The 15,329-nt window shown below is 41.3% G+C and overlaps 1 protein-coding gene across 1 annotated transcript in view; it reads right to left on the minus strand.

Moving 5' to 3' along the window:
• Positions 1-15,329, minus strand: part of LOC133404854 (spectrin beta chain, non-erythrocytic 4-like) — a 69,444-nt gene that overhangs the window by 19,049 nt on the left and 35,066 nt on the right. Inside the window, 3 exon segments of the mRNA XM_061681274.1 lie at positions 638-862; positions 2,431-2,694; positions 8,691-8,837. Of these exon segments, the coding sequence (XP_061537258.1) occupies positions 638-862; positions 2,431-2,694; positions 8,691-8,837 (636 nt within the window).

Below are 15,329 nucleotides of genomic sequence, written 5' to 3' on the forward strand. Positions count from 1 at the left end.
GGTCCGTCTTGGTGCCTTCGTTTTATGAAAAAGCGCCATCTCACCATCCGCGCAAGGACTACCATGGCGCAGCAACCGCTGGACATTGGTGTAAACAGGGCGTTCAAAGTGAAGTTGCGAGCGACTTGGGAGTGATGGATGAGAGACGGCGAACACACCTTTACTAAGACTGGGAGGCAGCGCCGGGAGATTTACGCCACCGTAAGTGAATGGATTTTGGATGCCTGGGCGAAGGTATCTGCTTTGACTGACGGCATGATTGCAGAACAGCCACCCGGCAACGAGACTGACTCCGACAATGACGAGAGGGAACCAGCATGTTTGATGGTGAAATTGCCCAGCTGTTCAATTCAGATACAGAAGATGAGGACTTCGATGGATTTGTGACAAAAGATTGATCGAAAAAATAATGTGAGTGTATTTTTTAAATACGTAGTAGAATAAAGTTCAACCAAAGTCACTGTTTTGCTTCCATTACCTCGTTTTAGCATGCGCCGAATAATACGGTGCGCCTTATGTACAGCTTAAGTACAGAAATAGACCCCGTAATTGAGACTGCGCCTTACAATCCGGTGCGCCTTATGGTGTAGAAAATACGGTAGTTTCTTTATTGTCGCACATTGTGGACGATACTCACCATCTCATCCTCCAGGTCTCGTCCCACCTGGTGAACTTCCTTAGAGGCCAGCAGCAGGCGTCTGCGCTCCTTGAGGGGTTCAATGAGGCGCACCATGCGAGTCTCGACCGCAGCCTGTTGCTCATCGACCGTCTCCTTGGCTCGTGTCTGTTGTGGCACGGCGGCCGCCTGAGCCTGCAGCTCACCAACCTCCTGGTACCACTCCTCCATCTGACACTCCATGGTCTGAAGACATAGGCAGGGATGGAGAAGATCATAAAGGTAGGTAGGTCGGTCAGCGGGTTTGTGGGTCGGTTGGTCAATAGGTAGGTAGGTTATGGTAAGGAAGGCCAGGGTGGGGTATAGAAGAGCCAGTGTGGGGTATGGGTAGGTAAAGTAAGGTAAGGTAAGACAGGCTGGATAGGTGGTTGAGTAGGTGTGTAGGGTAGAAATGGGTAGGTAAGTAGACCAGGGTGGGCTTGGTTAGGTGGGGGGTAGATAGGTGGGAAAGATAAGTTAGGACAGGGTAGTAGAATGTAGGTAGGTGGGTAGGTAGTTGGGCTCCACAATATTTAGTTTGAGCATCGTCATCTCGATGTACGTGTGTGCAACAGTCACATTGCAGGGTCTGCTGCGATGTTGGTGTTGTGTAACATACAGTGAATCAACTGTAATATGAAAATTGACCAGCAGAGGGACCAGTTTGGACATGCTAATGAGATAAGTACCCATGTTACGGTCAATTATAACACTTCAAACGACACATGCAGCAGCCCAGAGTGTTGTATACTTATCTCCTTGTATGATAACTATGAATGAGGACACGGGAAAGAATGTACACCTGCTGCATTTCCTATTTCGCTCTTCAGAATTGAACTAGGCAGGCACGCAGCAGCTGCATTAGTGCGCAAGGTGCGTTCAATGACACTGCGTAAATGGGAGTGAATGTGTTCTTTTGTAATACTGTTGGTCATAATTACAAAAATGGATTACTAGGAAAAATATTATTTGTAGAATGCTTCAGTTAAAACAGTGTATGATCACACTGTGATAATATGGAATTTATTTTGTTTTGCAACATAGCCATCCATTTTCTGTACGGCTTATCCTCACTAGGGTTGCAGGTGTGCTGGCGCCCATCTCAACTACCGTAATTTCTTGTGTATAATGTGCACGCAAGTATAATACGCACCATAAACTAGTTAGTTTTTGGGCCGGTGAACTTAGTTAAAATATTTGAATTATGAACTATGAACTGAAGTAGTTCATTTTCCAAACGATGACCTGAACTTTGAACTAGTTCGCATAGAAAATGAACTTTCCCAACCCTGATCCTGTATTATTTCACATAGCAATATATCGCAGGTTTAAAAAAAATCGTGCAGCCCTAGTAAGGAGGTATGTGGGTAGACATGAGGTATACGATATATACCACATTGGTGGGTAGGTGTGTTAAGTAGGGTAGGATAGAGTAGGTAAGTATGTAGTTGGATAGGTAGGGTAGGATGGTTTAAGTAGGTAGATAGGTGGAGGAATAGAGTGGTAGGTGGGAAGATAGGTGGGTAAATAGGTTGGTAGGTGTGTCAGGTATGAAAGGGTAGATACTTAGGTAGGTAGTTGGGTGGGTGGATGGGTACGTGGTGAGGGTTGGGCACTACCTGTAAAATGCATGGATACGCTAGCATCAGATATTAATATATTACGTCAACGTAGTCAGAGGTTCGATTGTACATTTTTCCAAAATAAGTTAAAATGAAGAAAATGAAGGTGACGCCAGGTAAAAAAGGAGGCAAAGGACAAACCACGGTACCAACCTGCAGTTTTTTCAGCTGCCTGTTGACGGTAGCCAGGTCGTGGCCGCGGTCCACGTAGGCCAGCTGGCCCTCCATCTGGCCTAGCCTCTGGTCCAAGCTGCGGTAGCTCTGAGCCAGCAGGTCAGCCTTGTTGGCCTGGAAGAGCTGCTGGGCCTTGGCTTGCGTGGTGCTCTCCAGGTCCAGCCAGCACTCGCGGATCTCCTCCAGCTTCTGACGCACCAGCTGGCTCAGCTCAGGCTTCTCCTGTATCAGATGCTGGCCCTCCTGTGGGACCCCAATGTCAGATGTAAATGGCACTTCCTACACGTCATATGGGATCGGATTTTTAAAAACGAAAACAAAGACAACATAGATGCAGATATGTCACCACGTGCGTGTGAGTGTGTGTGTGTGTGTGTGTGTGTGTGTGTGTGAGATTGGCTAATGAAAAGGAGAGAGAGCATGGTCTTGAGGGTTTGGGGGGGAGGGGGATGGAGATAAAGTACCATTATGTTACACACATGCATCCGCGCACACGCACCAACGCAGGCAGACACGCACACACACACACCTGCTCCCTCCCATCCCCCAACCAAATGTTATTCACTATTTGTCCCCTTGTCGCCAAAAGCAAAAGGGTGATGTCATACAAGAAAAAATATGTCAAATTTTGAGAAATGTTTTCAATTCTTACTATTTTCGATAAGTAGTTCGAAAGATGGATGGATGGATAATCTAATCTTATGAGAAGAAAGAAGTATTTTTTTCATGAAAAAAGTACTATTTTCAAAAATATAGATCTCTATTAGAAAAAAAGTTGATTTTTCAAGAAGAAAAAAAGTTCTATACTTTAAAAAAAAAAGATTTGCCCCTGCCCACACTCACTCACACGCACACACACACACACACACACACACACACACACACACACACACACACACACACACACACACACACAAACAGGAAATATTGTCTATATTCCTAGTAATGTATGCCAACAGTTGTCATCCTAGTGGATTCCTTGCAAGAAAGAGGAGACGTTGTACAGAGCATGGAATGCAACAGAAGTGGTACAAGGTCTAACATGGCAGGTGATGTCAACCTTATGCTAAATATAAGGCGTTTTTCCATTACAAGTTCCAGAACGGCCTGTTTCCGCACTGCCGCGCCTATCTTGGCCTGGGATGGCCTCCGTTGCTTTTCCATTACAACTGATAACAATCAAAAGTGGGAGGATTAGGGTGGGATCAGGAAGACGGTGATGCACTTGTTTCCTGACGCACCTTCCATCTCTTGCTATATTTCATCTGCCAGTATGGACAAAAATGCCTGCACTTCCTCAGTCGACCACGAAACAAAAGCTGCTTTAAGCCTGCTGCACACTGCATGACGTTGTCGACCCCGACTGGACCGGACGCTCGTGTAGATTTGCCCATGCACATTGAGCAATTACAGAAGTGGACGCTCTGAACAGCGAGCCTATATAGGCGTTTGATTTTGTGTATTCCGTATATTGTACTTATTACATTTCTTAAACGATAAAAAGATAGATTAATAGTTACTGCTCACACTGCGCGACAGTTCAGTCGGGTTCGGCAACGCTGCTCAGTGTGCGGCAGCCTTTAGACACCATGATTATGAAAGTGACAAGTCGCTGCGCTAAAAGAAACATACATCTGTCGGCCAATCAGATGACAGTGACGTCATGGTCCTCCTCGGCCTGCCAGAACCAGGTCGGAGGAAGTTCTGAGGAACGGTGCCATTGTCAAAAAGTGTTAATGGAAAAGCGACCACACAGGGCAGAACCAGGCAGGTTGGGGGTAAAACCAGTACAATGGAAAATGGGCAGTAGAGCTGCTTCGTGAAGACAAATACACAATTCTTTAAATCAGTGGTTCTCAACTGCTGTCACCCTGGGACCCTCATTTTCCTACTGCTGCTGTTTTTTTCTGTAATAAATAAGCTCTGAAAACAAATGTACAATATATTATATTTTTAATGCTGTTTCAAATGAGTATGACGTACCACCGAAAACATAAGCTGAGCTACACTGTGTTTGTTTACGGACTAAACTAGTGGCTAGAACGGAAGGAAATAGCAGTCCCTGTCACTTCCTTAATATATTCCATGTGGGAACTTGTTACACCTCCATACTGTACGGAACAAAAATCAGAATACAGATTTTTTTTAGTATTCAGAATTTTGCTGCAGTCCGTGGCCCACCCAAAATGGGTCTGCGACCCAATTTTTGGTCCCTACCCAACAGTTGAGAATCACTGTACTTGAAATTGTTTACTGGGAATCACTACGAGTTGTCTTTCTCGTTTATTCCTTGCAAGAAAGAGGAGACGTATGGAACAAATGCACAGAATGCAGCAGCCGACATCTAAAGTCAACACTGATACTATACATATTGAGCCTCCTTATGATCACAAACATACAGTTGTTTCCTGAGAAACACCAAGTGTTGTCTTTCTAGTTTATTCCATGCAAGAAAGAGGCAATGTTGTATGGAAGCACAGACGGAATACAGTGAACAAGGCCGTCTGACAGAAGCCAACACGTACGGATCTGCGCGTCATCATGGCAGACATCTGCTAGCCTCCAAATGTCACTAGCAGCTAGCATGTCAATATTTACCCCAGAGTGTGCGAAACCTGACAGTCCTTCATTCCATATCCTGGCTCCCGATGTGGAAGCAACACCTGTGCTAAGTTTACGTTGCATTCAGCACAACAGGGCAGCAGAAACGGGTGTCAGGTGTTAAACTTCACACCCCTGTCCTGGCTTTCCGCTGTAACTTTTCACACAGCCGCCTCTGATACTACTTGGAAATATCATGACTTCATGCCCTCATTCTGTGGGCAGTGGGAAAGGAGTTCTACTATTGCAACCACCACTACTACGACTACTATTACTACTACTAATATTCAGCCGCAGATCTTACTACGACTTTTCTACCCTGTGGATATGTTATTCAATAAGCCAAGACTTTTTTTTTCTTTTTTGTCCCTGAGTGCTGCACTACGTACTCTGAGAGGAAAGTTTCGCAACGGAGTTGTTCCAAATTTACTGGCTGAGCTGAGGAAGCCGTATAGGGGTATGTAGAGCTTGTGTGAAACGAAAGGCTGAGTGGCTAGCTCGGAAGTATAGATTTGCCTTGGGTGATTAGGAGAAATGTGACGTAAATGTGAACTCACTACCAAACAAGATCAACGAAATAGCTGCGATGGTGAACAACGACAGGACCTTCAGGGAATGCAGTATCCTGTGTTTTTCTGAAACATGCAGACAGAGAACATCCTTGATGCTAACGAGTCTGTCCACCACAGCTACTACGACCACTACTACAACACGACTACTAACTACTGCGACGAGTACTACTATATCTTGCTCCTATTATCACCACCACCACTACTACTAGTACTACTAATACTATCACTATACCACCAGAACTGAAGCTACTAACAAATGCAACCACTTCTGTACCACCACCATTACTACACCCAATACTATGATGACTACAACTACTGCTACTACTGCTATCACATTACCACTACTATCACTACTCAGATAACGAGTACTACTACTACCACCATCACCACAATTACTACCACCATCACCACAATTACTACCACCACTAAGTACTACTACAAATACTAAGACTACTAGTAGTACAACCTCAGGCACCACCACTTCCACTACTACCTCTACTTCTACCACCACTGCTGCTGCTAGGAATACTAGCACACCACTCCTTCTACTATCACCACTACTAACTACTTCAGCCCCTACTATTACCACCGCTTTTATGACTACTACTATGGCTTTTACTGCTACTACTATCACTACCACTACTACTACTACGACTACTACTCCTACTACTCTTCCTCCTCCTCCTACTACTACTATTACTACGACCACCACTGCTACCACTAACACCACAACAACTACAATTATAATAACATTTTGAGTTCATTTGTCTGGAGCCCATTTGGGGAGCAATCTCATTGGGCCTGAACTAACTGCACCCTCTGCTAGTTACTGCACAATGTGATCCCAGTAAAATTACTAGTCGTTAAAATATATATAACATAACGTAGTTATTGTGCACATCCCTACGTCCTAAGTGGACAATGGACTCTCAGTGACTCTCTTGTCTGTCGAGGCATCACTTGTTTACCGCGCTGTGCTGCCTTCAAAGCATCCTTGTGTGCGTCTTCAGTGAGGACAGAAATAGCTCCACTGGTTCTCAAAAGAGATGCAACCAGCAAAGCGAAAAACCTTAGTCAGGATCCACGTGAAGACGGCGGTGCTTTCATTACGATGCTGTTCTTCTCTGTGACTCAAGAGCTCTTATAACAATTATTCACACTCAAGGCAAAGACTGAATATTTCCTATTATTTGACTTTAAATATGATCACGACATTTGATTTTAAGTCATGGTTATTGTGCCGGTTGTTCTCTCTTTCTGCACTCCCAGCGGGGGAGTTGAGTTTCAGCCCTGCCTATTCGCACACTGCAGAGGAAGTGTGATGCGGCGCAAAAGTAAGCGCACGCATGACCTCGTTTCAGTTTCCAGCGAGCGCCTAGCGGCCGAGCAGTAGCAGGTTTGATTCCCAGAGCATTAGGCCCGAGCTCTGGAGAGTGGTTCAAGAGATGCACAACATTTAGCAAAAAAGGGATGCAAACGGCAATCCACCTGATGTAGCATTAGCATCAGTCAGCATCAAATGATCAAAAATCTCAATTTTGATTATTGCTGTTTGCAGTACTATGCCAAATTAGCTGAGATGATACATGACATGTTTCTTGCTGCTCAGAATGAGGATATAATGATGACTGTGGAAGGCGGTGACAAAGATAATGAAAGTGCAATCAGGTAGATGAATGCCAGTAAAGGCCATTTACAAGTTACCCCAAAATAGCCCTGTCAGTGCATGATATGCTGCTTGCTGCAAGGAATTAGCAAAACCAGGATAGATTTTTAACTAAATAACTCAGAACGACAGCAAAAAATACAATGAAATCGCAAGAAGATGAAAGGCTGTTTGTCTTAGACCACATTTAGGGTAAGCAGCATATTGCTGCCTTGCTTGCTTGTTATAAGCATATTATAATACATGTGGAAAGCAATGATAACCACAGTGGGACTACAAGTAGCTGATGAAAGGCTAGTATCACTAGTATTGATTTTGAATGAAAATTAGGTATAGAAGAAACCAAAAGCAAAAAGGTAGATAAAGGCTGTTTGCAGTATTATGCTGAAGTAGCCCAGACTGTGCATGATATGCTGCTAGCAACAAGAAACTCCAGATAGCTTGTCTGGATTTTGAACTAAAGTACCGGTAAGTGTGGAAGATGGCATACAAAGAAAGCAGAAGACGAAAGACTGTTTTAAAAAAATAGCCATGACCTGTGCAAGACATGCTGCTAGGAATGAGGAAAATTAGGACAGATACATTTTGAATGAAAGTGTTGGTGAGCGGCTTCAAACATAAAGTAAGCAAAAAGAAGGCAAAAGGCTGTTTGGAGTATTATGCTGAAATAACCCAGATTGTGCATGATGAATACAATGATGAGATTGTCAGGATAGATTTTTAACTATGAAGAGTGTCGCACGATGGCAACCAATACAATGAAAGTACAAGAAGACAAAAGGCAGTTCACAGTATTATTTTAATATCAGACCGTGTATGATAGACTGCTTGCTGCTAAAAATAATAAACCAATGTTAGCTTGTCAAGAATGATTTGAAATAAAATAAAATGTGGAAGACCATGACATCAGTGTAAGAAAAAGAAGAAAGGCTGTTCACAGTATTAAGCCAAAATATCCCAAAACATGCATGATATGCTGCGAGGAACAAGAAAATCATAACAGATTGTTGGGATTGATTTAGAACTAAAACTACACTGACTAAACCAGAGTCCTCTGCAAGAAGATACAATACAATTTGTTGTATAATGCTGAAATATCCCAGACAGTGTATGATATGCTGCTTGTAATGTTAAAATAATGATAGACTGTCAGGATAGCTTTTGAATTAAAAAAAAAAAGGCTGACACTGCATGATAAGCTGCTTGGAGCAAGGAATGAGTAGAGTCAGGATAGATTTTTGGGATTGCTTTTGAGCTAAAATAAATGTGAAAGACATCACTGACAATGTAACAGATGAATCAGTTCACAGTAATATGACAAAATAACCTAGACAATGCATGATATGTTGCTTGCAATGAATGAGGATTTCAGTAGAGGTTGTCGTAATAGATTTACTTACCCTCTCGATCTTGTCCAGCCACTCTTTATTCTGTGCCAGCTCGGCCATAAAGGCCTGGTGCTTGAGCCATTTCTTATGAAGCTTCTGCGTGTCGTCACGGTTTCCGTCCCTCGCCATCAGCATTTTCTCGCTCACCCAGTCGCCCAGCTGAGGACAAGGAGGAATGTTATTTATTGAATTGTACCGACTGTTCAATTAAAACAACGAACACTTAATGTTGGCGTAATCATGTCGATATAGTGCTACACGGAGGCGTTAACTCGGCGGAAGTTCCGCATCTACACACATTCAGCCAATCAAAATGCGAACAGCAGCCGTCACATTATGAATGAAGAAGGAAGGAGGTGCACTATCGCCCTAAACAAAGGGCTAAACATTCAGAATGGCACTCAAGATAAATAGGGAACTGCAAAAAGATAGTATTAAGAAGCACTTTTCATAGATGAACAGAAATTATCTGTGCGTTGTGCAACCCTCATTGACTGTGCGTCACCCAATGCAACTTAAAAGGTAGGCACTCTCTGTACCTTTGCTATTGATTTTTGCTCTTTATTAGCCTGAAAAAAATGAAAGTGCTCGCTGGTGATAGTGTGAGCGAGGCAATAAAAAAATTATCAAAAGAAATGTGCAGCAAATTGGCCAACAAAGCAATTAATCTTAATGTGACAGCCCATTTTCAGATTTTTTTTCTGAACAGAAAAAGAAACGTTTCCCTGGATCGGTTTGTTGTGCCAAAATTAACCAATGAATTAGAAAAGAAACAGACAAAAGAAAAAAACAGCGAATCAGGATTCCCCGCGTTATTATGGACGAAGGCTCTTCTTCAATGAGCTGTAGTCCTGCTCCCCTTTCCCATCCTTAAAGTTAATGAGTAATAAACTGTTATCATATTTATTTAGTGTTTTCACTTATTTCTATATTACACTATATTTATTTTTTTAACCACACATTGATAAAAAAAGGTAAGTATAATTTAATTTTGGGGCTCCATTCATTTTAATGGGAAACATGACCTTGGGTTAAGAACGTTTCGGTTCCAAACAGGGTCACGGAACCACTTAAGTTCGCAACCCGAGGTTCCACTGTGTTTGAAATTTAGGAGTTATGTTGTCAGTAGTTACAGAATAAAACAAAAATCCATCCATCCATCATTTTCTGAGCCGCTTATCCTCACAAGGGTCACGGGCGTGCTGGAGCCTATCCCAGCTATCATCGGGCAGGAGGCGGGGTACATCCTGAACTGGTTGCCAGCCAATCGCAGGGCACACAAAAACAAACAACCATTTACACTCACGTTCACACCTAGGGGCAATTTAGAGACTTCAATTAACCTACCATGCATCTTTTTGGGATGTGGGAGGAAACAGCAGTCCCCGGAGAAAACCCACGCAGGTACGGGGAGAACATGCAAACTCCACACGGGCAAGGCCGGATTTGAAGTCCTCAGAACTACGGGGGAAATGTGCTAACTAGTCATCCACTGTGCCGCCCACTCCTCAAACCATTTATTCACACACACAGGCGGGGCCGGGGATTGAACCCCGGTCCTCAGAACTGTGAGGCAGATGCTCTAACCAGTCGTCCACCATGCCGCCTAAAACAAAAATGTTCAGTTTATTTAAAGATATACCTTTAAAAAGCCAATTCAGAGAAACTGATAAATTGGTGGTTGTCTCTTTAAAAAATAATAAGCAAAAACAAAAATGAATAATAATTTATCAATAATTGACCAATAATTTATTTTTTAAAATGCACATCCCTAACAAACAAAAAAATATATATGATAGAATATATATGCTATGATAGAATATATATGCTACTAATAATAACACAAAAATATAAGTATAAAAGTTGACCATTAACTGATCAAGGGCATTTTTGGCATTTTTAAGAACACTCCTCTCTTACACATAAAAATAAAAGAATAAAGCAAAAACTCAATTGTTATCTAACAAAATCAATATAACTGATCTAAACCTTTTTTCAGACAGCGACTCCCTAACACATGCAAGTTTAGAAGACACACGCAAACACACACCATGTTTTCATAAGTCACTTCTCCGACACTGGCAAACACAAACACGCACGCACGCACGCACAAACACACACCACAACACAACACACACACACACAAATGCACACACATAAACAACACACACACACACACACACACAAATGCACACACATAAACCGCAGTAGCAGATAGGGACAAGGTCATACACTCACACACATTCATGTATGGAGTTACCCAGCACACACATGTCGAATGAGCAAGAATTCCCACTTCTGTACACATACACACACGCACACACAGCATCATGGTCTCCCGGCAACAACATCCTCACAGCCGCATGCAGCATCGCCGTCAACTAAAACTGGCTTTTACCGGCGATGCTCCTTCGCGGGAACGGCCCAAGGAGAATGAAGAGAAGGAGGAGGAGGAAGAGGAGGGGGGGCGGGGGTCCATCATCAGGGTCCGCATCCGAGCACGTGCACAGGAAGCATAGATAAAAAAAAAAAAAAAAAAAACTCATCCTCCACCTCCCCCCCTTTTTCCAAAACAATAAAATGGCAGACAGCCCGAGATGATGCACTGGCGCCTCCCACCTTCATTGAGGGAGCTGGTGGGGAGGGAAGGGAGGAGGGCGGAGGCCTTACTGGACACGGCTGATAATGGAGGGGGTGCAATCTCTGTGTGTGTTTTCTTTAAAATGGACACACACACACACACACACTTATACACAACCCCACCCCCACCTCTGCAGTTGGCCGCCCCACTGCAGTCGCACAGCACGAGGGGGAAATCGGACAACAGCTCGTCAACAACGAGCCGAGATGCTTATCCATACCGTGCACCGGCAGGGGGTCATTCTGGGTCTTTTTTTTTTTTTTTTCCCCAGAAGCACCCCTTGTAAACCGCATTGCCACTTGAGGTTCTATGGACTTTCATTTCTTGGTACTTGTAGTTCCCAGGATTAACGTATTATATACACCTCTAATTAATCATACTGTATTTAATGTAGACACCTCTAATGTACCATATTTACATCCTGCAGTATTTAATGTCTATCCACCTCTTGTGTACCAGATTTAAATAATATTAATGTATGTGGGCCATTTGACTGAATCTGTGCCATTTGCTTGTTGTAACTCTAAAAATAAATGTAAATTTCTGTCTTTTTTTCCCCCAACTCTAAATCTGATAACAACCACATTGAACTACTCAAAATGTGTATTGGCCTATCTCAGACTACTTTATTTTTTGGGGCAATGTTTTATAGTACTGAAACTCCTGATTTGAGTAAAAGGAGTGAGTTCTTAGTATAGAATTAGCAAATACATAATACACATTTATGATAATAGCCTGCTGACACGAAGCACATTACAGTGATTTAACAAAAAAATAAAACATTTACAGATAAACAAATGACATAAAAAAAAAATTTAGGTAACAGGACTGCGCCGAGATTTTAATCCTCCAATCATAGTTGAAATATCATCCAATATCCATAAAACTAAATAAGTGAACTTACTTTTGGCCTTCCCATGGCCTGCATTGGATTTAAATGATGGTACTTCCTGTGGCTCGCTTGACTTGTGGAATATTCAAAATTTTATGATAATAGCCAATCAATCAATCAATTTGATTGAAATCAATCAATCAATTTGATTGAAATCAATATCAATTTATGATAATAGCCTGCTGACACGAAGCACATTACAGTGATTTAACAAAAAAATAAAACATTTACAGATAAACAAATGACATAAAAAAAAATTTTAGGTAACAGGACTGCGCCGAGATTTTAATCCTCCAATCATAGTTGAAATATCATCCAATATCCATAAAACTAAATAAGTGAACTTACTTTTGGCCTTCCCATGGCCTGCATTGGATTTAAATGATGGTACTTCCTGTGGCTCGCTTGACTTGTGGAATATTCAAAATTTTTCAGAGGGGTTAATTTGCTGGGGTAAGAGGACTGAAGTAAAACCCAGGGACATGACTGAAGCCAATTAATTCAAACTAAACTTTTTCATTTTTTCAAAAGAAAAGAAACATTAAAATATAGTTGGGATAAGAAGCAACACAAATATGTAAAAAGTCTAACTTTTCGAAAGGACTTTAAAGGTCCCCTTCCATCAAAATTCAATTTGTTCTACTTTGTTATGCATAACAGGTTAAGATGTGACCTGGTTTAAACATGACATCTATGGGGTTTGTCGATTGAGTGCAAAAGACAATAAACGCATAAGGCTTGCAAAACGACCGGGTCAGATTTTCGTGTATTTGAAACGTCAAAAGTTAACTCATTACTGAAGTACCTGCCCACTTCGTGGTTGCTACACGCACACTTATTTCGAGAATAATTGCTGTGTGACAACGCAGCTACGTCTTGTGCAAAGCTTATACTTTGTGTCACCTGCCGAACTTAGAGGAGTTGAGGAATAAATGGCTTCAATTTATTGTGAGAGAAATTCCAAAGCATTTCAGAACCAGAATTGTGCTGTGTTCGGGCCTGTTTCGTGAAGGATGGCTTCATAAAATAAGATTTCACACACTGTTGGAATTAGATTTCCGGGCTTGGAGCTGGGCAGCCGCCACAAGCCATGAAAATACAGTATAAAAAAGCATACGTGTTTCATGACGACACTTAATATTTAAAATGTTTAATGTAACTGCGGTCATTGTCGCTAAAATGTGCGCGACAAATGATCGCTGCAAGCCAATGATGTTATAGTGATTGAATGGGACTCACTTTCAAATATCCTCCCCTCTTTTACTTCACCCACGTGACCCGTCCCCTCCTCTGTGGGGTTGTGAGTAGTGGGCAAACAATCCAACACTTAGTAAGTTTTGCTTCACGATAATAGTAAGATCCCACATTGAATGATGACAAATGCGAGGTCGCTATGAATGCTTGGCCCAGCTACTGACAGATCTCCAATGGCCAATTAGAGTGAAGTTGTTTTCCATATTTACATTGAGAAGATAAGCGATCCAATCAGAGCAAAGCTTATTTACAGGTCGCATATTAATGAGAAATCCGTCTGTCTTAACTGTCAGATGAAAGAGACCAACTTGAATAGCTTGAAAAAGGACTTTCTGGGCATTTTCAACCCAAATTATTCTGCAAACTCCCAAAAAAAAAAAAAAAAAAAAAAAAGACATCAAAGATTATATACAAAAAAACATTGATGGAAGGGGAGCTTGAATAATTATATTGTGAAGTCTAATTTTAAGGAGAGGGGACAGGAAACAGGCTACTTTTCCACTGTTAATACATTAATCTTTTATATTGTATTAATTAAATATGCAACTGAATCAATGTGTAGGACGTTTTGCTTATTAAAAAATTTACTTTACAGTTAATTTTATTGTGCATCTATAAGTTTTATTTCATTGGGACACAAAGGACATTGATTAGGTAAAATGGCCCATGAACGTAACCTTGTTGTGATTTTATGTTCTGTAAACCTCTAATATAGCATATTGACATCCTATTTAATGTATGCAGCGAATTTACATCCATTTGTTTTCTATACACCTCTAATGTACCATGTTTATATCATATTTAATGTCTATGTAGCATATTTGCATCTTATTTTATGTCTCTTCACCTCTAATGTGGCATATTTACACCACATTTAATGGTGGGAATCTTGAATTAACAATTAAACATGTCTCTCTCAATTCACATTTCTTGTATTTTCTTGAAGCTCTTGTCCTCTATATATATTCTACCATACTGTATAATACTGTATATTTATAGAGAATGAAGTCCAGTCCTCTTCATGTGGTAAATTAATGATGAGGAGCCTTACTCATGAATAATTAAGCAGAGCCAAATACAAAGTTGCACAATGTAAACCAGCTTTGGGGTCCAGAAATGGAAGATGCTCCAAGATCATTGTTGTTTTTGAAGTTAGTATTTTCTTTCTGCTCTGCATCAGTTGAAAAGCCAAGGGTATCCGAACCCGTCACAACAAACCACATGACGTTGCTTTCATTTCTGATTAGTTGCAGAAATGTAAACGGGAATAAAAACAACATGAAAGTAAATCTAGAAGGATTAAAAACACCACCAAATAGACAAGTATGCTTTCACACTAGCACCTTTTAATTGGTTTTAATGGAAACTGAAAATTGACTTTTTGTGGACAAAATAATTTGAGTTGGGTTTTCTGTGACTGTTGTGGTGCATTTGTATTCATCTTTTTGTGGACAAAATACTTTATTTCCGATCTGATGAGACTGATGTGATACATATAAGGCCAATATTTTCTGAACAGATGACTTTGATATGGATCTTCTGTGATTGGCGTGGTATATAGAGTGGGTACGGAAAGTTTTCAGACCCCCTTAAATTTTTCACTCTGATATATTGCAGCCATTTGTTAAAATAATTTAAATTCATTTTTTCCCTCATTAATGTACACACAGCACCCCGTATGGACAGGAAAAAAACTTAATTGTTGAAATCTTTGCAGCTTTATTAAAAAAGAAAAACTGAAATATCACACAGCCATAAGTATTCAGACCCTTTGCTGCGACACTCATATATTTATCTCGGGTGCTGTCCATTTCTTCTGATCATCCTTAAAATGGTTCTACACCTTCATTGGAGTCCAGCTGTG

This window comes from Phycodurus eques, chromosome 7, assembly GCF_024500275.1.
Source record: "Phycodurus eques isolate BA_2022a chromosome 7, UOR_Pequ_1.1, whole genome shotgun sequence".
Taxonomy (NCBI): Eukaryota; Metazoa; Chordata; class Actinopteri; order Syngnathiformes; family Syngnathidae; genus Phycodurus; species Phycodurus eques.